We start from the raw sequence: 24,204 nt of genomic DNA on the forward strand, positions 1-24,204 counted from the left end.
GTAGGATTTGGGGAAATAATGCCATCTACAGGTTTGGAATGCTTATGAATGTGATTGAAAACGCAGATGTTCGGTTATGTGTGGAAGGGATTTTTTTCGAAGACGAGGTGGTGTGGATAAAACATTTTTATAAACGGAGGGGGGGAAAATGTTCGGTTTTAAAAATACCCGGCTACGTGTGTACATGGCATTAGTATTGATAGGTATTAGGGCTATCAATCGATTAAAATAGTTAATCGCGAATAATCGCATTATTGCCCATAGTTAACTCATGCTGCAAATTAATCGCACATTTTTGATCTGTTCTAAATGCACCTTAAAAGGATATTTTTAAAGTTTTTGGGGAGTGGGAGTGGACAAGTATGCTTGCTTTATGCAAATGTATGCAGCCAGGTCGGGAAGGATAAGGCTGGACACAGCAAAAATTATTTTTGTGGGTATTTAATTCCCCCGCTGCATTTAAAAAATAAAGCAGCGTTAACTTTATAATTTTGAGAGTTCAGCACAAATCAGTGCGAACAAAACAATGTATTATTTTCCTCTTGTTCTGTACTTAACTTCCATCCTCAAGCTCTGCAATAAAATAAACTAAACAAACTAGGTGATGCGGACTCTGGACAACAGTAGTGGCTATCTTTAAATGAAGAAAATAAATACATTTGTTAAGCCACACAGCTCATAAAAATGTTTCCCAATAAAATGCAATAAGTCACTGGTAAGAATACAGTACATTCAGGAGCAAAAACTGCATTTATAAACACTTTTACACAACTCATAAATGTCTTAGAATAAAACAAACTCTCTCACTCTCACGCCAGTGTGCAGTCTGCGCACACACACACACACACACACACACACCTGGATTTTAACACGTCTTCTTTTCTCCCCTATGGACCATCAAAAGCATATAAAAAATACACACATTTTATGTAAACAGTCAGAATGCAACAATATAAGTTGATTCTGTACACAAGTGCCCTTTATCACGACTTACGCCGACCAGCGACTCACTACATTGCTCACTCGTGCTACGTCACTTCCTGATTTCCCAAGGTACAGGGGAAGGGGCACAGAACGTGCATGCGTTAATCGCATGACAAAAAAAACTTAGTGGTGTTAAAAGAAATTTGCGTTAATGCATTATTATCGCGTTAACTTCGACAGCTCTAATTGGTATACATCTGTAGAAGAGTCATGATTTATAATCTCACTATTTGGTGTCACCCAGAAGAGGACAGGTTTCTTTCATGTCATCTGAAAGAGACTTTTCCTTGTCCCTGTCACCTCTGACTTGCTCATTACGAATCTTAATCTACATCCCAATCTGGGTAAAGCTGTTTCGTGACAATATCTATAGCTAATTGAATTGAATTTTAATGAAAGACTTTATTCCTGGCGGCACAGTGGTGTAGTGGTTAGCGCTGTCGCCTCACAGCAAGAAGGTCCGGGTTCGAGCCCCGTGGCCGGCGAGGGCCTTTCTGTGCGGAGTTTGCATGTTGTCCACGTGGGTTTCCTCCGGGTGCTCCGGTTTCCCCCACAGTCCAAAGACATGCAGGTTAGGTTAACTGGTGACTCTAAATTGACCGTAGGTGTGAATGTGAGTGTGAATGGTTGTCTGTGTCTATGTGTCAGCCCTGTGATGACCTGGCGACTTGTCCAGGGTGTACCCCGCCTTTCGCCCGTAGTCAGCTGGGATAGGCTCTAGCTTGCCTGCGACCCTGTAGAACAGGATAAAGCAGCTAGAGATAATGAGATGAGATGAGACTTTATTCCTAAAGAACTGAGAGGCATGTATTAAGCAAGCTAACTCCATGCAACGCTTAAAGCTAGACGGCCTTTCGATTTCATAAAATCAGTGAAATTTAGCTCTCTCTGAAATTTGGTCACTGTGATGTATGTTTACTTCTGTAATATCTCACAAAATACCAGGCCATTCTGTGGCTGGGAAGTTATTTAATTTGAAGGGATTCCCAAGCAAATAATGTGCATGAAATCGCTCGCTTCACACAGTCAAGCAGACAGAGGAAGTCCGTGTGCGCATGCGCAGGTTTACCGTCTTCTTCTTTTGGGTTTTACAGCAGCTGGCATCCACAGTTTTGCATTACTGCCATCTACAGGTTTACCTTGACCGTGCACTGACAGTTACATCATTCTGTTGCTAAACGAACAGCTGATCACACCAAGGTGCTCGCTGACCGCCGATATTTATTAGTTTGGTCCTGCGTTTCCTTTCCTTTGCATCATAATGTCTGTTACTGTACTCGGTCTTTCACGTTTCATTTGCACACTCACGTCCTCCATTTTTCTCTCCTGTTTCAAACTTGTATCCCACAATGCCTTGCACGAACAGGGAAAGCCCACCACGTGATACATGACATAGTATCTTGTATTGGGTCATGGCGACGCAGGAACAAATAACGTAGAATTTAGAGCCATGTGGCCCTAAATTCATTAATTGTTATTTTTTTAACTAATAAAATTGGAAGTCTGTGATTCGAATTCAGTAGCTTTCAGTCCACTAAACAAAAATAATTGGGTGTCGGGGAAAATTCTTTTTATGACCTACATTTGAAAAATCTGAAAGGCAGTCTACCTTTTTAAAAATGTGTCTTAAAGAGTTGATGTGTTGCAGACAAGAACATGTGGATTTCACTAGAAAGGACTATGATAATCATAAATTCAGCCATGTTACTATGCTCTTGGCACAAGTTTTCAGGCAGGCAGATTATTAGTATTAACCAGAGATAATCAATAAAACATAAGACAATCCTATTAAGCTGTTGGCTTGCTGATCAGACATGTCTTCTGGAAGATTTCCTATCAGTCTCTCTTGGCCTCACTGTGGAGTTTGCCTTTCTGCTGATCACATCTTTCTCAGCGTTCTTCCTCCTGCTTGTTCTGGCGTTGTGTATACTTTTATTTCTAGATGGATCATTGTTTATGCTCCTCGAGAAAAAATGTGCCTACATAAAGTTGATAAGATAGTGTGCAGACTAAATCATTTGACCCTTGTTTGCAAGATCAAGATGCCTCCCTGGGAAGCAATACGTGACTTCTGAAATAAATGTTGGCTGTTTATGAAGTATATTTATGTATTCTGAGAGATGAACAGTATTTTGACTGATAAAATATGCTGAAACATCTCTGAGCAATGCAAAGTTCACTTCATCTTTGGCTATGGTGATTTTTTTTTTGTCTAGCAGGCATTCATATAATCCATAATTAGTCAAGGACAACAGTCTACCCTGAATAAGCAGAAAGCCTCTGAAATAGAACACTGACACACACAGCATTGCCCCGTCCATCTCAGTGAGGCAGGTGGAGGCAGGTCATTGTTATGTCCAACATAATATCCCAATCTGCCTGTTTTTCTGCCCCCATGTCACCTCACTTCTCTCGCCTCACTCCAAGATGGTTCACTAACAGATTAATGTGCTTGATGTTTTCCCATCCTCATTTGCACAGAAGGTGACCCATGCTCATCTGTCATCATAAACACACACGCAGAGGGGTGAGAACTCACACCGTCATGACAGAGCTTCACCTGTTAAATACGGTACACATGTTTGACAAATATGGTGTGGCATGTCGCCACCATCAGCAAGACAAGAGGAGGGGAGAAGGCCCAGGGGGAGAGTGCTAGCAACCAGTGAATGTGGCTAAAAGCTCCTTATGGATGAGACAGTTTCCATGTCGTAGAGGTGAAGGTGTCAAGATAGCTTGCCATGCATGGATGGACAGCGCAGTTCCTCCAGACAGCTAATGTCTCAGGCTTCTCATGTGCAGGAATGCAAATCAGATCCGAATGTCACTCTTTAGAAGGCACCCAATTTATTTTGCACTGACTAGGAAAAAAAGGTGGATATTAGAACAATTAATGCCTGATACACCAACCTCCTTCAACCTCCGCTAACTTTGTTGAAGGAGGTTATGTTTTCGCCTCCATTTGTTTGTTTGACTGTTCTAAACGTAACTCAGAAAGTAGTGTACAGATTTTGAAGAAATTTTGAGGAAAAGTGGGCAATAGGCCAAGGAACGATTGATTAGATCTCATCTCATTATCTGTAGCTGCTTTATCCTGTTCTACAGGGTCGCAGGCAAGCTGGAGCCTATCCCAGCTGACTGCGGGTGAAAGGCGGGGTACACCCTGGACAAGTCGCCAGGTCATCACAGGGCTGACACATAGACACAGACAACCATTCACACTCACATTCACGCCTACGGTCAATTTAGAGTCACCAGTTAACCTAACCTGCATGTCTTTGGACTGTGGGGGAAACCGGAGCACCCGGAGGAAACCCATGCGGACACGGGGAGAACATGCAAACTCCACACAGAAAGGCCCTCGTCAGCCACGGGGCTCGAACCCGGACCTTCTTGCTGTGAAGCGACAGTGCTAACCACTACACCACTGTGCCGCCCCAATTGATTAGATTTTGATGCAAATATAAATATGTGAATTGGCAGAGGTATGCACTCTACCGAGTTCCCTTCTAGTTACCTCTGCCAACTTTGTTGGAAGAGGTTATGTTTGCTTGTTTTTTTGTTTGCCTGTTCCCAAGATAGCTCAAAAAGTAGTGAATGGATTCTGATGAAATTTTGGAGGAAAGGTGGGCCATGGGCCAAGGAACAAGTGACTAGTTCTTGATGCAAATCCGGAAATCTCTCAATGCAGAGTCAGGATTTTTTTTTGTCTGTTCCCAACATAACTCAATAAAATCCATTCACTACTTTTTGAAATTTGGTGTACAGCCTTAGTATAATCCTAGGTTCAAGTGATTTGATTTTGATGTTGATAGCATGTGGCTTGGTGCATATGCACTCTACCGAGTGCCCTTCGAGTTTATTATATGTTTTGCAAACCTTAGTAGGTACATCCTTAATTTTAATTATTCTTAAAGCTCGTAACTGGTGTTATTTTGCTGAGGTGAGAATTGCAGGTGGACAGCACCAAGCACAGTGAATGCACTAGGTAAATTGAATTTTATTTCAGCTTTGCATTCTTAGACAGCATGCAGTGCAGGGTTGCAGTGTGTAGGTCTTGCTCCCCATAGTGCTTGAGGGAGATGCACCGTATGAGACAGCTGGTCATTAAAGAAACTGCTTTGGGCCATAGCACCTGAGCTGCCTTCAGCAAGTCCCGGGATACATTACGCTCCATAATCCTGATGGCTGGGCCCGGGATGAGTACGACACATCTTAATGAAATTTTCACACATTCTCTCACATCACACACAGATGGTGTTTGTCACATAAAATCCGATCCAGGTTGGTAAACAGAGCCAGAGTTAAAGTTTTCCTTTTCTGTATAGAGGGCAGGCAAAGCAGTTGTCAGTTATTTTATTCTTCAAGTCAAGTCAAGTTCATTTCTATAGCGCTTTTAAGAATAGACATTGTCGCAAAGCAGCTTTACAGAATTTGAATGACTTTAAACATGAGCTAATTTTATCTCTAATCTATCCCCAATGAGCAAGCGACAGTGGCAAGGAAAAACTCTCTCAGATGACATGAGGAAGAAACCTCGAGAGGAACCTGACTCAAAAGGGAACCCATCCTCATTTGGGTGATAACAGACAATATGATTATAACAGTTTTAACATGAAGTCAGTTTCGTTGATGTTATAAACTCTTCACTGATGGAAACTTGAGTGCAAAACTGTTCATGACAACTGCAGTCCAAGTCAACTGTAGTCCTCAGCCATAAAAGCATTACTGTAAGAGTCCAGAGCATCTTCCAAGTGTGACTTGATGCCATTCCTGGGGTCTGTTTTCTATACTAAATTTCATTGCCAGCTCAAGATAGATAGATCGATCGATCGATCGCTGCCTGTTCAACTTAATTTTCATTTCAACCAGCTGGCCAGTTTGATTCATCCCAGAGGGAAATTTTCTGTGTGGAATTTAATGAACAGATGGAGAAGAAAAGAAAAGGGGATGAAAGGCTTATGGACTTCTGATGTACCTCTGATGCTGGGCAACAACCAAAGAAATAAATTGCACAACTAAGCCTGTTTGCTTAGACAGCTAAAAGTTATGCAAAAAGGTCACAAAAATTTTAGATTTAATTGGAGAAATAGGGTGTGTCCTTTGTTTTCTTTATGTTTACTTAAAAGAAAATCCCTTTCTAGAGATCTAAAGAATTCCTCTAATCCTTACTCCTAAATGTAGAGACTTACATCACCTTTCCATCACATAGCTAATCTTAATCAAAGCTTTGACAAAGTGTGGTAGAAACATAGTAGAATGATTCGTCTAATTCTTTTCCTTTGGGGTAATCTTTGGTGGTCTTAAAATTTTAACCCTAGCTTTTTTGTTTACCAATGTTAATCAGTAATGTTAATTAGTAACACTGGGGGTACTGAAGCAGCTTGTTCACTGTACCTAAGGAAACATTTACCCTTTCTGGAAAACAAAAGTCAATGAGTGTAATAATTTTTATATTTAAATAATACTACTTAAAACTCATAATCCTACCTGGAACTTGACCTTGCACTGTTAAAGTTCTTCATGACTCATTTTCCAATCCAAAAAGCATAGCTTGATCTCTGGAGTTGACTCTGCTATATAGCCACCACCCCATACCAAAGTTTTTACATATTAAACATCTCTAACAGGTGCCAACGCGAAGCTGCGCTACCAAATTACCTCAGGAAATACCATGGGCACCTTTGACGTTGAGCCAGAGATTGGCACCATCTTCATTGCCCAGCGGCTTGACTATGAACGAGTGCAGCGCTACCATCTACGGTTGGTGGCATCAGATGGGAAGTGGGAGAACCAAACAGTGGTGGTCATCAACATCATCAACCAAAATGATGAAGCACCTATCTTTAGCCAGACAGAGTATCATACCAGTGTAACAGAGGAGCTGATCGAGCTGCCTGTTCCTGTGTTAGAGGTGAGTGGGGCGGGGCTGAACATCCAAATACACACACAACTGATTTACAGTTTTCAGTAGGTATAAGCAAGTTATTGTTAACCTTCTGGTTTCCTGTGAGAGGAAACTAACATAATGTAGACTTCCTGTTTAACATAGTAAACTACTTGTAGTTTTATATAGGAGTTCCTTGGAAGGTTTGTTGTTTTAATAATGATCTTTCTGAGTTTAGAGAAAGAAAAATCCTCTGAAATGAATATTTTGACATACCTGGTCTGCAGCTTCATGTAAACCAATCTGGTATAAGATGATGAACAATTTCTATTATTGCTAACAGTGTGTATTAATCTTTGTCCTTGATGTGAAAAGAGGTTGCTGTTATACAGTATATTTACAGCTACTTATTTTTGGTTATTGTCCAGGTTTCAGCTACAGATCCAGACCAGGAAGCAGACCAGAGTGCAGTCCGATATTCATTACATGGACAGGGTGCTGGAAGTGAATTCACTATAGAGGAACTCACTGGAAGAATTTACGCCCAAAAGCGTCTTGACCGAGAGGATCGTTCAGCCTGGCGATTTCTAGTGTTGGCCACTGATGAAAACGGTGATGGCCTAACTGGCTTTGCTGATGTGTTGGTGGAGGTGCGTGACATAAATGACAATGCTCCCCAATTCCTGTGTGCCTCAGAAGGATGCTTTGTGGGCCACGTGCCTGAGAATTCCCCAGCTGACACCTCCATCATGGAGATGCAGGCCACTGACCTGGATGACCCTAAAACTGGCAAGAACGCTGTTCTCACCTATAGGATTGTCCAGAATGTCCGCAATGAAATAAATCTCAACCTGTTCTCCATCAATCCAGCTACAGGTACCATCTATACAGTGCTGAGATCTTTGGACAGGGAGGTGGAGGATCATTACTTGGTAGTTGTGGAGGCAAGAGATGGAGGAGGCCTCTCTGGGACTGGAACAGCCACAATTGTTGTTTCAGATGTGAATGATCACCCTCCAGTCTTCACAAAGAAAGTCTATATGGCCACCATGGCAGAGGACCTGGATATCAACAGTGAAGTTCTGGCAGTGGCTGCTACAGATGGGGATGAGGGAGAGAACTCTGTGATGACGTTCAGCATCATAGGTGGAGATGATGACCGCAAGTTCTTTATTGAGACAGACAAGGGGAATCGACAGGGAGTGGTGAGGCTGAAAAAGAAGATTGATTTTGAAAAGCCCCATGAGCGTACCTTCAATCTCACAGTCAAAGTGGAGGATGCAGACTTCTACAGCTTGGCATATTGTGTCATACAAGTGGAAGACTCAAACGACCATGCACCTGTGTTCTTCCCCCAGTTCTATGATGCAGGGTCCATGTTTGAGGATGTTCCTTTGGGCACCATTGTGGCCCAAGTGACTGCCATGGACCTGGATTCAGGACAGAACGGAAAGTTCTCATATAGCATTGCTCCAGAGTCTGACCCTTTTCAGCAGTTCTTGGTGGACAAGAGCGGGTGGGTAGTGGTAGCAGACTCTTTGGACCGGGAAAAGGTATCACAACACAGGCTGATAATCTTGGCTACAGACATGGGCAACCCTTCTCTCACTGGCTCTGCTATTGTTCTGCTGGCTGTACAGGACGTTAATGATAACGGGCCTGAGTTTGAGGTGCCATACCGCCCCATTGTATGGGAAAATGCCATTGCGCCTCAGCTTGTCCATATGAATGACACTTCCATTCTGCTCCATGCCATAGACAGAGATAGCTCACCTAATGCAGGGCCTTTTTCCATTCGCCTGCTGATGATCACCTCAGACGCCACAAACTTTAACCTGACAGATTTGCGGAATGGCAGTGCCATGATAACAGCCCTTTGCACCTTTGATAGAGAACAGCAGAAAGAGTACCTTCTTCCCATTCTGATGACTGACAGTGGATCTCCTCCAATGAGCTCCACCAATACACTGACTGTCGTAATTGGGGATAAGAATGACCACCCGCATGCACCTGGGCACTCAGAGTTTATAGTCTACAATTATGAAGGTATGTTTCTGCAAAATGTTGATCTATGAGCCATGCTTGAGAGGTTAATGTCAAATTCTACAACATGCATTTAGCACCATCTGTTAGCTCGTCACAAACCTTGGTGGGAAATATGGTTTGGGTTTTATGAATATTTAGAGTCTTTCCTTTTAACAAGAACTCATCATGTAGCTCAAAACATGGCATGAAGTAGGTTTAAAAGGCACATAAACAGGAGCCATATTAAAAGCTGTTGATTTCATGCCTAACAGGATTGCACTTCTCTGTTTTGCCTTTTGGAGAAGTGATAACTAATAGCATTGGCCCCCTACCATGAAGCTTAAGCAAGTTCATATCTGGCAATGAAATGAGTGAAGGTTGGGGTTTCTTGAAAAAAAAAAAGAAGGGAGTGAGTCTTTCCACTCCGACAAGCACAAATGCACACAGCCTCAGATATTGCAGTCTATATGAAGTGACTCTGCAAAAATGATATATTTTGCCTTTTCTGCAGGTACTCTTCCTACCACTGTACTTGGACAAGTTCAAGCCCCTGACATTGATGACTGGAGTGAAAAGGTTTACAAATTTGAAGATAGACCCCCTAGGTACTTTGATCTTTTACTGAATTTTGATACTGTCAGCTGACACTCAAAGTGATGAGAGTAAAGCAGAGCGAGGCAATGTGGAGAGTACCACATTATATTATATTGGATGCTTTTTAATCAAAATTAGACTCAGAATTTCTTCTGCAGACACTCATTCTTGTGTTGCAGTTGATTAGAAAATTGATGTGTGACAGACTCTAACGCTAATGAGCAGCACATGAAATAGTGACAAGCTTCATACTGAGCCTGCTGTACAAGCTGTGACAGACCTGTCACTTCTCAAAACTGAGGAAAGATATGCATCAATATTCATACAAATAACAAATGTCACATGCAGTCTGCTGAAATGAGGCCTGTCTCTTTGAATGTCGTTTTCTCCAAAATTAGCCTCCTTGAGGTGTTTTAGAAAGTGTTTGTTCCTGTTAATTAGAATAAGTAACACATGAATAGATTAGCAGTTTAGCACAGGCCTGTGTGGCATGATGTTTGGCACACATTGCATCACTTCCAACTTGGCAGTTTTTCATTTGCTTACTTGATGGGTAATTACCTCAATTGGCACAGGAGCTGGAGGTCACTAGCCACGTGGAACTCAACTGCCATTATGTGAACATGATTGCAGCTTTTAAATTCGAATTTGATCATCAGCCAGTGTGAGTTTTGTGACCTTGGTGTGTCTGTCCAGGGTGATAAACACAGTTAAACACTTCTGTACTATATACAGTGGTGCTTGAAAGTTTGTGAGCCCTTTAGAATTTTCTATATTTCTGCATAAATATGACCTAAAACAACATCAGATTTTCACACAAGTCCTAAAAGTAGATAAAGAGAACCCAGTTAAACAAATGAGACAAAAATATTATACTCAGTCATTTATTTATTGAGGAAAACGATCCAATATTACATATCTGTGAGTGGCAAAAGTATGTGAACCTCTAGGATTAGCAGTTAATTTGAAGGTGAAATTAGAGTCAGGTGTTTTCAATCAATGTGTGAGTGGGCACCCTGTTTTATTTAAAGAACAGGGATCTATCAAAGTCTGATCTTCACAACACCTGTTTGTGGAAGTGTATCATGGCACAAACAAAGGAGATTTCTGAGGACCTCAGAAAAAGCATTGTTGATGCTCATCAGGCTGGAAAAGGTTACAAAACCATCTCTAAAGAGTTTGGACTCCACCAATCCACAGTCAGACAGATTGTGTACAAATGGAGGAAATTCAAGACCATTGTTTCCCTCACCAGGAGTGGTCGACCAACAAAGATCACTCCAAGAGCAAGGCATGTAACAGTCAGCGAGGTCACAAAGGATCCCAGGGTAACTTCTAAGCAACTGAAGGCCTCTCTCACATTGGCTAATGTTAATGTTCATGAGTCCACCATCAGGAGAACACTGAACAACAATGGTGTACACGACAGGGTTGCAAGGAGAAAGTCACTGCTCTCCAAAAAGAACATTGCTGCTTGTCTGCAGTTTGCTAAAGATCATGTGGACAAGCCAGAAAGCTATTGGAAAAAATGTTTTGTGGACGGATGAGAACAAAATAGAACTTTTTGCTTTCAATGAGAAGCATTATGTTTGGAGAAAGGAAAACACTGCATTCCAGCAGAAGAACCTTATCCCATCTGTGAAACATGGTGGTGGTAGTATCATGGTCTGGGCCTGTTTTGCTGCATCTGGGCCAGGACGGCTTGCCATCATTGATGGAACAATGAATTCTGAATTATACCAGCAAATTCTAAAGGAAAATATCAGGACGTCTGTCCATGAACTGAATCTCAAGAGAAGATGGGTCATGCAGCAAGACAATGACCCTAAGCACACAAGTCGTTCTACCAAAGAATGGTTAAAGAAGAATAAAGTTAATGTTTTGGAATGGCCAAGTTAAAGTCCTGATCTTAATCCAGTCGAAATGTTGTGGAAGGACCTGAGGCGAGCAGTTCATGTGAGGAAACCCACCAACATCCCAGAGTTGAAGCTGTTCTGTATGGAGGAATGGGCTAAAATTCCTCCAAGCCGGTGTGCAGGACTGATCAACAGTTACCGGAAACGTTTAGTTGCAGTTATTGCTGCTCAAGGGGGTCACACCAGATACTGAAAGTAAAGGTTCACATACTTTTGCCACTCACAGATATGTAATATGGGATAACTTTCCTCAATAAATAAATGACCAAGTATAATATTTTTGTCTCATTTGTTTAACTGGGGCGGCACGGTGGTGTAGTGGTTAGCGCTGTCGCGTCACAGTAAGAAGGTCCAGGTTCGAGCCCCGTGGCCGGCGAGGGCCTTTCTGTGCGGAGTTTGCATGTTCTCCCCGCGTCCACGTGGGTTTTCTCCGGGTGCTCCGGTTTCCCCCACAGTCCAAAGACATGCAGGTTAGGTTAACTGGTGACTCTAAATTGACCGTAGGTGTGAATGGTTGTCTGTGTCTATGTGTCAGCCCTGTGATAACCTGGCGACTTGTCCAGGGTGTACCCCGCCTTTCACCCGTAGTCAGCTGGGATAGGCTCCAGCTTGCCTGCAACCCTGTACGTAGAACAGGATAAAGCAGCTACAGATAATGAGATGAGATTTGTTTAACTGGGTTCTTTTTATTTACTTTTAGGACTTGTGTGAAAATCTGATGATGTTTTAGGTCATATTTATGCAGAAATATAGACAATTCTAAAGGGTTCACAAACTTTAAAGCACCACTGTACATCATATACAGCTTTAGATAATATTTCACATAATACACAAGCACTAAATGCTGTACTGTGCTGTACTAAGGTCTGGAGCAGGGGCGTCACTAGGAATTAAACTTTACTGGGGCACTGCCCCCCCCCCGAAACACACACAACAACCCCCACCCCCCACCCCCCGCACAATGCACCTTAATGTTCCTGATATACATCTACTGGTAAAGTTAAAAAGGGAGAGTCTGTTCAAGAATGCATTAAGATGTTTATTTAAACATACTCTTTCATATGCAGTAAACCTGCCAAACATTTCATGGAACAGCTAAACAGCTGAATAACCTAACTAATTTTGTTATGTATTTGATTCAAGTTTCCTATTATGCATTTGTATTACATTCCACAAGAGTAAAGAAGCAATTTAGGGGAAAAAGTTAACCAAGGAACATTTCAACTTGTCACTTCATTTCTTAAACAGTATAGTGTAGGCTAATGCCTGTTTTTTTCAATCTTTTTTCAATCATTATGCATTAATAATGTGTAGGCTATCTGTAAATTACTCCAACCTATGCAAAGTGGATAATTCTCATGCTCTCGTGGATGAAGTTATGTGAGGAATAGGTCAATGAGACGGAAAACACATCCCAGTCCCCAAAAAATGTATTGTTGGCATTTGGGCTTTTAATGCATGCTGATGCTAAACATGTCACCTCAACTCTCACGATTCACGAACTTAGCCGGTTAGTTATGACTGACTAGCACATAGCCTACAACCTTAATCTTACTTCTCTCACCCTCCTCCTCATCTGTCACTGTTTCCCTGCCCCTGTCTCTGCTTCGTGAGAAGAATTGTCTGATATCCATCTGGAAAAGTAATTTAATATCGTTTAATTCAATGTACTTTAATGGGTTTGTTAGAATATGGTTTGCTTAGTTTTGTTGCAAATACTTCGCGCTACCTTAACTCATCCAGAGCCCGTTCTCTGACTCATCCAAAGAGTAGACTCATCTCTCCAGTAGGCTAAATGGACTCATGGCACGCTGCACGCACGCTATGTTTACAGTGAGAATCTCCCAGACCAATCAGAAAATTAGTTAGAAAGAAGAGGCGATAGAAGTTTGAAACACACTCTGTCCTACAACTTACAGTAGATAAATGATCTGCCAAAGAAACTAGTTTGTTATGAAAATCTTTCAACATTTTCTTACTGGGGCACAGCTGATTTTTACTGGGGCACGTGCCCCAGTAAAAAAGGCCTAGTGACGCCCCTGGTCTGGAGTATAATACCAGTGCTGTTACGTAGTGTCCATTTTAGATACAGGTTCAGGATTATATACTGCGTAATCACACCGACAGTGACACAACAAAGCAGCCTGATCATTTTCAAGGATAGAGTGTAATTTAAGGTCTATGTTCCAAATTGCGTACTTGCATACTAAATAGCATGCCCTCTATAGTAAGAGGTAACCTATACAACTTTACAATTTTGCTGTATAGTTTATTGTACTGGTGCGCACTTTGGCAGGCATCCAGTGACAGAAGGCAATGTGACTGGAAAAAATAAGCCGTGGGTTTTTTGACAGATTTTTTTTCTCTGATCACAGCTTCTGAGTCTGCACTCACAGTGCTGCTACAGGTTTGAAGTGTTGATTACTCGTTGAGAATGATGTCAGTGTTTTTGCACACTTAGTCAGCAGCATTTGTGAAGAGCAAATGTGTTTATTGCCTCATTCTGACACTAAACAATTGTTTCACATTTCATTATTGGTCAAAAGGGGCAAGAAAGTTTACTTTTAGTGAGAAGACATAGCTTTTGGACAGATGGATGATTTCACGTCTTCTCACTAAAAATAAAATGTTTTTTTCGCCTGTGCAGTGGCAACATAGGGGATGGACATTAGTCAAGCACTAGCAGGGAAACCATAGTGACTAACACTGTAAGGAGAAAGTCATTCGTTTGAATTGAAAGGTTCACCTCTAGCAATATATTTTTATACTTGGGATAGGATACGGTCATTATGAAGGTTGTTATTAGAATTTCCAATAAATTTTATAAGTTGGTCACTGTGGTATCAGGTGATCCTGCTGGCTTGGTTGAAAAGACTATATGCCCGTGCTCTGGATGTATCCAGCCTAACAGCTTTGACGTGTAAGGTACAGCAGTGACATATTTGTCATATTACCACAGTGGCCTTCTCTAATCTGAGTCAGGACTCTGCTTAGCCTGTCCAGGCTGACAGTGTCTAGCTGAAGTGCCGGGCTGTACTAAAGGACATCACCGTGAGCCAGTGGGCAATTGTCTGTGTAACTCCTGTCTCTGTGTAAGCGAAAGAGGACATGGACTAACAGACTAAGAGCTGACATTATACAATGCCAGTAGTCTGGATGGCGGCCCTGCATGAGGGCTGAAGAATTAAAGGGTGTGACTGAAACATGGAAATATAAAGCCTCTTAATGGACTGCTTATCTATTATTATGTCTGGTCAAAGATGCTGAAAGGAAATTCAAAATGTCTGCTTTGTTTAATTAGCTGCTGCTTTATTATCACTACTACACCCCGATATATACACATCCTAACTCTCTCTATCTCTGTCTTTGTCTCTGTGTGTGGGTGTGTTTCACAGGCAGTTTATCCTGAACCAGAACTCTGGTCAGCTAAGCATAAAAAGTGGCACCCCCGCTGGGAGTTACAGACTGCAGGTGCGAGTAGCCGATAAGAGTTGGCCTGATGTCACCTCAACGGTGCAGATTACAGTCAGGGAGCTGAGGGAGGAGGCGCTGCTCAACGCTGGCTCACTCCGATTCTCCAGTGCGTGATTTAACTCCTATTTATTCATTGCAACCTTCACCTCCACTGTGGTGTGCTGAACAGAACGAGGAAACATCTCTTTCCTTTCACCTATTATTATTATTGTTGTTGTTGATGTTAAAGGTGTACTCTAGTGCATTCTTTATTCACTGCGCTCATCGTGCATGGACAAGAATTTTGATGCAATTCCCTGTACTGTGAAAAAAAAAAAACACAGAAAGCTCACTGGTAAGGAGTTTGAATTTATGTTGTTAACATACAATAATATATAAATGAAATATTTAACTAGAGATTTAGCACTTATGTCTTTGGCTGAAGAATTCATAAACATATTCAGCATAAATTTATATTTCACACAAATGTCAGTAGGCGGCACGGTGGTGTAGTGGTTAGCGCTGTCGCCTCACAGCAAGAAGGTCCTGGGTTCGAGCCCCGTGGCCGGCGAGGGCCTTTCTGTGTGGAGTTTGCATGTTCTCCCCGTGTCCGCGTGGGTTTCCTCCGGGTGCTCCGGTTTCCCCCACAGTCCAAAGACATGCAGGTTAGGTTAACTGGTGACTCTAAATTGAGCGTAGGTGTGAATGTGAGTGTGAATGGTTGTCTGTGTCTATGTGTCAGCCCTGTGATGACCTGGCGACTTGTCCAGGGTGTACCCCGCCTTTCGCCCGTAGTCAGCTGGGATAGGCTCCAGCTTGCCTGCGACCCTGTAGAACAGGATAAAGCGGCTAGAGATAATGAGATGAGATGAGATGACAAATGTCAGTCCCTGTAACTGCCCTTAGACTTCCATTTGAAGTAAAAACTTTTCTTGATACGGAGAAATGAATCTTGTCTCTGGTAGTCACATGTATGATAGAGATGTAGAGTTTGAGAAGTTCTCAAACTTTTTACAGTCAAGTATCCCTTGACTGTAAAAAAAAAAAAGCAGATCCTTTCAGCATAGATTTTTAACTATTAAGCCTACTACAGAATTAGCCACGTTGTTGAAATGTGTGCAGTAATGTTTAGGGTATTTACTGGCGCCAGAGGGTTTTTATTTCTTCTGAACTTTCACACCCATCGAACCTGCTTTATTAAAATTAGATCATAAAATTAGATTCCTGTCTAATACTGTTTATTTATCGGTACAACTTTGATAATGGTGATTTTGACATCCACCACTGTAATATTTTAAAAAAAAACAAGAAAAGAAAAGGCAAGGCAAGTTTATTTATATAGCACCGTTCATGCACGCTGATAATTCAAAGTGCTTTACAAATAAGCCAGAAATAAGAGAAATTTCATGAAAACCACTGGAGGAGCTAAAATAAACTACAAGATACATAATTAATAGAAATCAATACAATTAAAAGATAAGTAATACGATTAAAATAATGTACATAAAATCTCATCTCATTATCTGTAGCCGCTTTATCCTTCTACAGGGTCGCAGGCAAGCTGGAGCCTATCCCAGCTGACTACGGGCGAAAGGCGGGGTACACCCTGGACAAGTCGCCAGGTCATCACAGGGCTGACGCATAGACACAGACAACCATTCACACTCACATTCACACCTACGGTGAATTTAGAGTCACCAGTTAACCTAACCTGCATGTCTTTGGGGGAAACCAGAGCACCCGGAGGAAACCCACGCGGACACCATGCAAACTCCGCACAGAAAGGCCCTTGCTGGCCACGGGACTCGAACCCAGACCTTCTTGCTGTGAGGCGACAGCGCTAACCACTACACCACCGTGCCGCCCTTGTACATAAAATACTACAAGAAAAAGTACAAGTTTTTGAGTTCAATCATAAGCACAAGAAAAGAGAAATATTTTTAACCTGGATTTAAAGTTGCTATATTTCTTGCTCCATACATCAAAAAAAAAAAAAATAATAATAATCACAGACCACGTTAGAACAACTGCTCTTGTGTTATAAACATTATTATAGTTAATTTGTGCTTTTAATATCATAGCACGAGTCTAGCTGTTTTGATTATTTTTCGTTTCTATTCTCAGTCTTTGCAGAATGACTTGGATAGCCCCAAACCTCCACACACTTCTTCAGTATGTGTTTTTGATAAGGTGGCATGTGTGTATGTAAGTGTGGGTTTTGGTGTTTATTGTGTGCAGATGTAACAGCGGAGGAGTTGTTCAGGGCCTCTGATGGTGAGGGGAGTTTGTATGAGCGTCTGCAGCGACTGCTATCTGAGGTCTTACAGACAGATCTGGATAAAGTGCACGTCTTCAGCCTGGCCAACGGCACTCATTCCACCCAGCAGCACCTCAGCCTGTGGTTCGCTGCCTACGGCTCCCCTTACTACAGGCCGGAGAAACTGCATGGCATTGTAGCTATGTACAAATCCAAGGTAACACACACACACATATGCAGTTTTTATTTACATCTCTCAGAAACATGAGCGCAGGCAGCTACTACCACATTACACTTGTGCCTAGAGTGATGATCTGCATGAGGTGTTATGAATATTTCATGGCCTTGTAAGGTATGACACTGCACTGTGTGGCCAGTGAGCCAAGAAGGGAGGGAATGAAGGAGGGACAGAGGAAGGGAATAAATGGATCTGTAAGTCAGGTGTGAGTGGGAGTTGTGTGAAGCCTCTGACTTTTGTTTATGCCCAGAGAGAGGCTGCTCTCAAAGTTTTACAAAGGCTTGTAGTGAATGTGACATATTGCCCTTGGACATGGATTTAAGTAATTCTCACACACACACACACACACACACACACACACACACACACACACACACACACACACAGAGCTATTGTGAGATCTCATAAGGAGTGTTTCACAAAGCACAGACTGCAATGTCATTAGCTCTGTATCGGTATCCGGTTATTTAGCACAGCAGTCTTTTTGCACAAATCCAAAGTCTTTTCGCACAAATTCTAAAGTCTCTTAGCACAACTCTATGTTCTTTCGCACAACTCTGGATTATGGTCACTTCTTCTTCTTCTTTTGGCTGCTCCCGATTAGGGGTCGCCACAGCGGATCTTTCGTCTCCATTGCTCCCTGTCTTCCGCATCCTTCTCTACCACACCTGCCACTTTCATGTCCTCTCTCACCACATCCATGTATCTCCTCTTTGGCCTTCCTCGTTTTCGTGTGCCTGGCAGCTCCATCCTCAACATTCTCCTTCCAACATGCTCTGCATCTCTTCTCAGGATGTGCCCATACCATCTCAGTCTCATCTCTCTTAGCTTAATTCCCAAGCTGTCCACATGTGCTGTCCCTCTGATGTGCTCGTTCCTTATCCTGTCCAACCTCCCATCGCAAACCTTAACATCCTCAACTCCGCCACCTCCAACTTTGCCTCCTGTCTCTTCGTTAAGGGGACGGTCTCCAATCCATACATCACAGCTGGTCTCACTACTGTCTTATACATCTTACATCTTCGATTATGGTCACAGCAATCGAAAAAATATCTCATCTCGTTCTCTCTAGCCGCTTTATCCTGTTCTACAGGGTCGCAGGCAAGCTGGAGCCTATCCCAGCTGACTACGGGTGAAAGGCGGGGTACACCCTGGACAAGTCGCCAGGTCATCACAGGGCTGACACATAGACACAGACAACCATTCACACTCACATTCACACCTACGGTCAATTTAGAGTCACCAGTTAACCTAACCTGCATGTCTTTGGACTGTGGGGGAAACCGGAGCACCCGGAGGAAACCCACGCGGAGAACATGCAAACTCCGCACAGAAAGGCCCTCGCCGGCCACGGGGCTCGAACCCGGACCTTCTTGCTGTGAGGCGACAGCGCTAACCACTACACCACTGTGCCGCCTCGAAAAAATATATATATGAAAAAAGACAAGTCTCGAAGCTGTACCTAGTTAGCAAACTGTAAATAATAAATATGATATAATTTAAGCTTAGCACTTTAATAAAGACAAATCAAACCTGGAAGTTGGCTGTAGTGGTGGACTGTCAGGGTACATGCTGTGTTAAATAATTTGGAGGGAGGATTGGTGACTAACATCAACTACATTGGGCTACATCAAACATGGCGGTTTCAAGATGACGGAGTGGGGAAATAGAATCACTGGTTTTCGATCGGAATCTTGGCAACTTTCATAAAAATATCCATCAAACATTTCTAAACATGATCAGTAAGTATTCATAATAAAGATTAAGTGTCCTTGGATCATGTGCTCAAGAACTTAGAGTTGTGCAAAGAGACTTTAGAACTTGTGCTAAAAGATTTTTGTGCTAACTAACCATAAACCCTCTGTATCTCCATGTACTGCATCAGACGTTACACTGTGTTCATTCTCACACACGTACCACAACTGCATTAAGTTCTCTCTTTCGTGTTCAGTCTTTTGCCGCATTGTGCGTTATCTTGTTTTCTCATGTAAAAGTGCTCCATATTGCTAACTCAGCTACAATTTGTGATGGTCCAGCTCCAGAAAGGATCAGGATAGACTATTAACATGACTGACTGGTGAACTTTTAACCCTTTACCTTAAGCATTAGTGATTAGTTTATTAGTACGTCACCTTACTTTAGAAGTGAAGAATAAATACAGTATATACTTCTCATACCTCATCTTTAAACACTCTGTTTTCATCATTGACTTTTTTTAACGTACCCGGTCATCACTTCACTAATCAGACTAGAGATGATAAATGAAAAAATATCTCTTTGAAAGACTGTGAAAACTCTTTTCTGACTCTATGAGGTACCTTCAGGTGAATACAGTACCTGCCAAAAGTTTGGACACACCTTCAAATTCAGCGTTTTTTTCTTTATTTTTATTAATTAAAAGTCACTTCATGTCTTAAAGTAATGATGGATGTCGTTTCTCTTTACTTAATTGAGCGGTTCTTGACATAATATGGATTGCTACAGTTGTGGACTAGGGATATTTACTGTATTATTATTATTATTATTTACTATTTACTGTTTGCTCTCAAATACATTAATAAGGCAAGAAATTGCACTAATTAACTTTTGACGAGGCACAACTGTTAATTGAAAAGCATTCCAGGTGACTACCTCATGAAGCTGGTTAAAATAATGCCAATAGTGTGTAAAGCGTCATCAAGGTAAACGGTGGCTACTTTGAAGAATCTAAAATATCAAACATATTTTCTTTTTTAAACACTTTTTTTTAAATTTACCACATAATTCCATATATGTAATTTCTAGGGCTGTCAAAATGAACATGTTAATCTCATCTCATCTCATCTCATTATCTCTAGCCGCTTTATCCTGTTCTACAAGGTCGCAGGCAAGCTGGAGCCTATCCCAGCTGACTACGGGCGAAAGGCGGGGTACACCCTGGACAAGTCGCCAGGTCATCACAGGGCTGACACATAGACACAGACAACCATTCACACTCACATTCACACCTACGCTCAATTTAGAGTCACCAGTTAACCTAACCTGCATGTCTTTGGACTGTGGGGGAAACCGGAGCACCCGGAGGAAACTCACGCGGACACGGGGAGAACATGCAAACTCCGCACAGAAAGGCCCTCGCCGGCCACGGGGCTCGAACCCGGACCTTCTTGTTGTGAGGCGACAGCGCTAACCACTACACCACCGTGCCGCCCACATGTTAATCATTGTGATTAATTTAAAATATTTAACACGTTAAAATAAATTAATGCAATTAACGCAGCTGCGTTTTGTTTACTTCCTGTGTGGGGGCTGACCTATGACACGGATGCTGCGAAACCTCATCCCTAGCTAAAGATGGAGACAAATAGTGAAAGAGTTTTGGGCAGAAAGTTTGAGTATAAAAAGTTGCCTGACGGAACCATTGAGAAAATGAAAGTAATTTGCACAGTTTGCAAAGCCAAATTCAGTTATCACAGAAGTAGCTTGTCTTTAAAATATCACCTTCATGCAAAACACTCTATGGAAACCATCTGTACTGCTCGCCAGTCTACGCTACAGGAGTGTGGTACTCGTGGGCGAATAACTAAACCAGCAAGTGAAAAGGTTACCAATGCTTTGGCTACTTGGATCGCTAAAAACTTCCAACCCATGAGCATAGTGTTTTCTGCCAGTGTTTTTTCTGTATGTGTATACTGTGTGTGTGTGTGTGTGTGTGTGTGTGTGTGTGTGTGTGTGTGTGTGTGTGTGGTCTTGATTTTGAAATCAACTGGCACTTTATAGGTCTGAGTTTTCTTTCTGCAGCTGCGTAGTTCTGTGTTTAAAGATGCAATTAAATGCTATTAGACGTCTGAAATATACATCCTTTGTGATTATTCTACATTAATTTGATGATTTTACATTTAAAAATGGATTATAAGTTTTAGTCTTAAGAAGAAAATCAAGTTCTTAATCATGATTAATTCATTGCAAAATGTGCAATTAATTAGTTTTTTTAATCACTTGACAGCTCTAATTATTTCATAGTTTTGATGTCTTCAGTATTGTTCTACGGGTAGTCACAGTACAGAAAAACCTATGAATGAGTAGGGGTGTACAAACTTTTGCCTGGTGCTGTTGTTTATATAAATGCACATGACTGATAGCCACAAGCTACAGCAGAAGATCTGCTACAGAAGCTGGAATGCTTCATGTTTGGAGTCGTTGAATTGCACTGATTTTTTTTTCTAGTTTAATCTGCTGAAATACTTTGCTGGGTCCGTATCTGGTTGGTTTCACCAGTTTACGACCCCTGATGTAATGTTATAGACAAAATGTGTCCCTTAAGAATAATAATAACCAGTACATGGAATCAATCATCCTGACATTCAGTACTGTTAATGTCATCAGTGTTTCATTTTCTGCATGGTTTTTGCATATGTCACCAATATCTCATCTCATCTCATTATCTCTAGCCGCTTTATCCTTCTACAGGGTCGCAGGCAAGCTGGAGCCTATCCCAGCTGACTACGGGCGAAAGGCGGGGTACACCCTGGACAAGTCGCCAGGTCATCACAGGGCTGACACATAGACACAGACAACCATTCACACTCACATTCACACCTACGGTCAATTTAGAGTCACCAGTTAACCTAACCTGCATGTCTTTGGACTGTGGGGGAAACCGGAGCACCCGGAGGAAACCCACGCGGACACAGGGAGAACATGCAAACTCCACACAAAAAGGCCCTCGCCGGCCCCGGGGCTCGAACCCGGACCTTCTTGCTGTGAGGCGACAGCGCTAACCACTACACCACCATGCCGCCCATATGTCACCAATATTGTAATTTGTAATCTGTGTCTTTGCATCTTTTTCAGCTGGAGTCAGCCCTGGGTGTGACCATTCTGCAGGTGGGGGTGGATGAGTGTGCCTACGCAGACTGCAGTCCTGCAGGTGGCTGTTCCAGCAGGGTGACGTTTAGTGACACGCCATCAGTTCTGAACGGTGGGAACACTTCTTTGGTTTCTGTCTCAGCCACAGTCACGGCTCTGTGTGGATGTTTGGCCAGAGAGAGCAAGCACATGTCCTGCTCCTCGTACCTCCACAGCCCCTGCCTTAACGGAGGCACCTGCATGGATACAGACATGGGCTACAGGTAAGGTATCCTTAAAATGGGGCGGACAATAGAATGTATCGATACAGTGACATTTAACAGTTATTCCACGAAATCGAGTCGTACATGAGCTGATAGCCGATGAGGCACATAGCACCGAGTTGGCTATAAGCCACGTACGACGAGATTGAGTGGAATAACTGTTGTATTCTATCCACATTCACTAGATTTTGAGAAACAGAGCAGTTTTATTTTAATTTTTTTGCAAATTCAATAAATAAAAACTTTACACAAAACGTCCGATAAAATCATTTCCACTTAGAATGTCAACAAACCGGCGAAATGACAGTAGCAATTTGTGAAAAATGCTGTAATAATAATTCTTGAAAAATAAAAAAAAGATACGTTCTTGCCATCAAATACTTTCATTCCATATTTTGTTGCTTTTTTTTTGTATTTTTTTGGGGTTTTGTTTTCAAGTAGAGTTTTTGGGTGTTTTCACACTTGGTCCCCTTTAAAGGAACCAGACTCAGTCCTCTTTAAGTGGACCAAAAAGTGGACCAACAGAAAAAGAACTCAGTTCTTTTTGTGTTCACACTGTGAATTTATTACAAAGAGGACTGGGTTCTCTTTCTGGTCCAGTTAAGCTTTGATGGGGCCTCAGTCCTCTTTCTGTTCACACCAGGTCCTCTAGAGCCCTCAGACCCCCAGTGCATGGAATTCTGGGTAATTTTCTCTTGAATCAAAATGTCTGCTGCCATGCTTGCCCTGCTGTATTCTTTGATCAAAATAGTGCGGATTAAGGAAAATAAATGTATTCCAGCTATCTATGAGCACAAAACACGGCTGGTAAATTCCAAAAGGAAGTTGAGGTTCCCTGCTACAGTCACGTGACCAACTACGGCAAACGAAGAAGGTTAAACTACAGTGAAAAAGGCGAAGTGAACCCGGTGCTCTTTTTGTTCACAATGCGCAGATTAGGCGAACCGTACCGTTGATTTTTAGGGTGTTTTCACACTTGGTCCCTTTCAGCCATCTAACCGAACTCAGATCGATGACTCAGCATTTTTTCGCATATGTGAACACTCCAACCGTACCCAGACCCCTTTAAAGCGAACCGAACTGAGACCATCTCAGGAGGTGGTCTCAGTACGGTTCGCTAAAAATCAACGGTACGGTTCGCCTAATCTGCGCATTGTGAACAAAAAGTGCACCGGGTTCACTTCGCCTTTTTCACTGGAGTTTAACCTTCTTCGTTTGCCGTAGTTGGTCACGTGACTGTAGCAGGGAAACTCAACTTCCTTTTGGAACTTACCACAGCCGCTTTACAGTTCTCTGAACTTACTGACTGATGAGTTGGCCACAATAATATAACTATATTATAAATATATAATATATATAAATAAATAAATAAAATTAATATGATATATGTATTTATATATTTATTTATTTTTATATATATATATATATATATATATATATATATATATATATATATATAAAATTTTATTTTCCTTAATCCACACTATTTTGATCAAAGAATACAGCAGGGCAAGCATGGCAGCAGACATTTTGATTCAAGAGAAAATTACCCAGAATTCCATGCACTGGGGGTCTGAGGGCTCTAGAGGACCTGGTGTGAACAGAAAGAGGACTGAGGCCCCATCAAAGCTTAACTGGACCAGAAAGAGAACCCAGTCCTCTTTGTAATAAATTCACAGTGTGAACACAAAAAGAACTGAGTTCTTTTTCTGTTGGTCCACTTTTTGGTCCACTTAAAG

General features: G+C 42.0%; 1 protein-coding gene across 1 annotated transcript in view; it reads left to right on the top strand.

Annotated features, from left to right (window-relative positions):
- The window catches only part of si:dkey-22o22.2 (neural-cadherin), a 309,825-nt gene that overhangs the window by 240,864 nt on the left and 44,757 nt on the right, over positions 1-24,204 (top strand). The window contains exons 17-22 of the mRNA XM_060922323.1: positions 6,615-6,898; positions 7,300-8,917; positions 9,408-9,501; positions 14,802-14,986; positions 17,098-17,333; positions 22,188-22,465. Of these exons, the coding sequence (XP_060778306.1) occupies positions 6,615-6,898; positions 7,300-8,917; positions 9,408-9,501; positions 14,802-14,986; positions 17,098-17,333; positions 22,188-22,465 (2,695 nt within the window). The remainder of the gene's footprint in view (positions 1-6,614; positions 6,899-7,299; positions 8,918-9,407; positions 9,502-14,801; positions 14,987-17,097; positions 17,334-22,187; positions 22,466-24,204) is intronic.

This window comes from Neoarius graeffei, chromosome 5, assembly GCF_027579695.1.
Source record: "Neoarius graeffei isolate fNeoGra1 chromosome 5, fNeoGra1.pri, whole genome shotgun sequence".
In the NCBI taxonomy this organism is placed as follows: domain Eukaryota; kingdom Metazoa; phylum Chordata; class Actinopteri; order Siluriformes; family Ariidae; genus Neoarius; species Neoarius graeffei.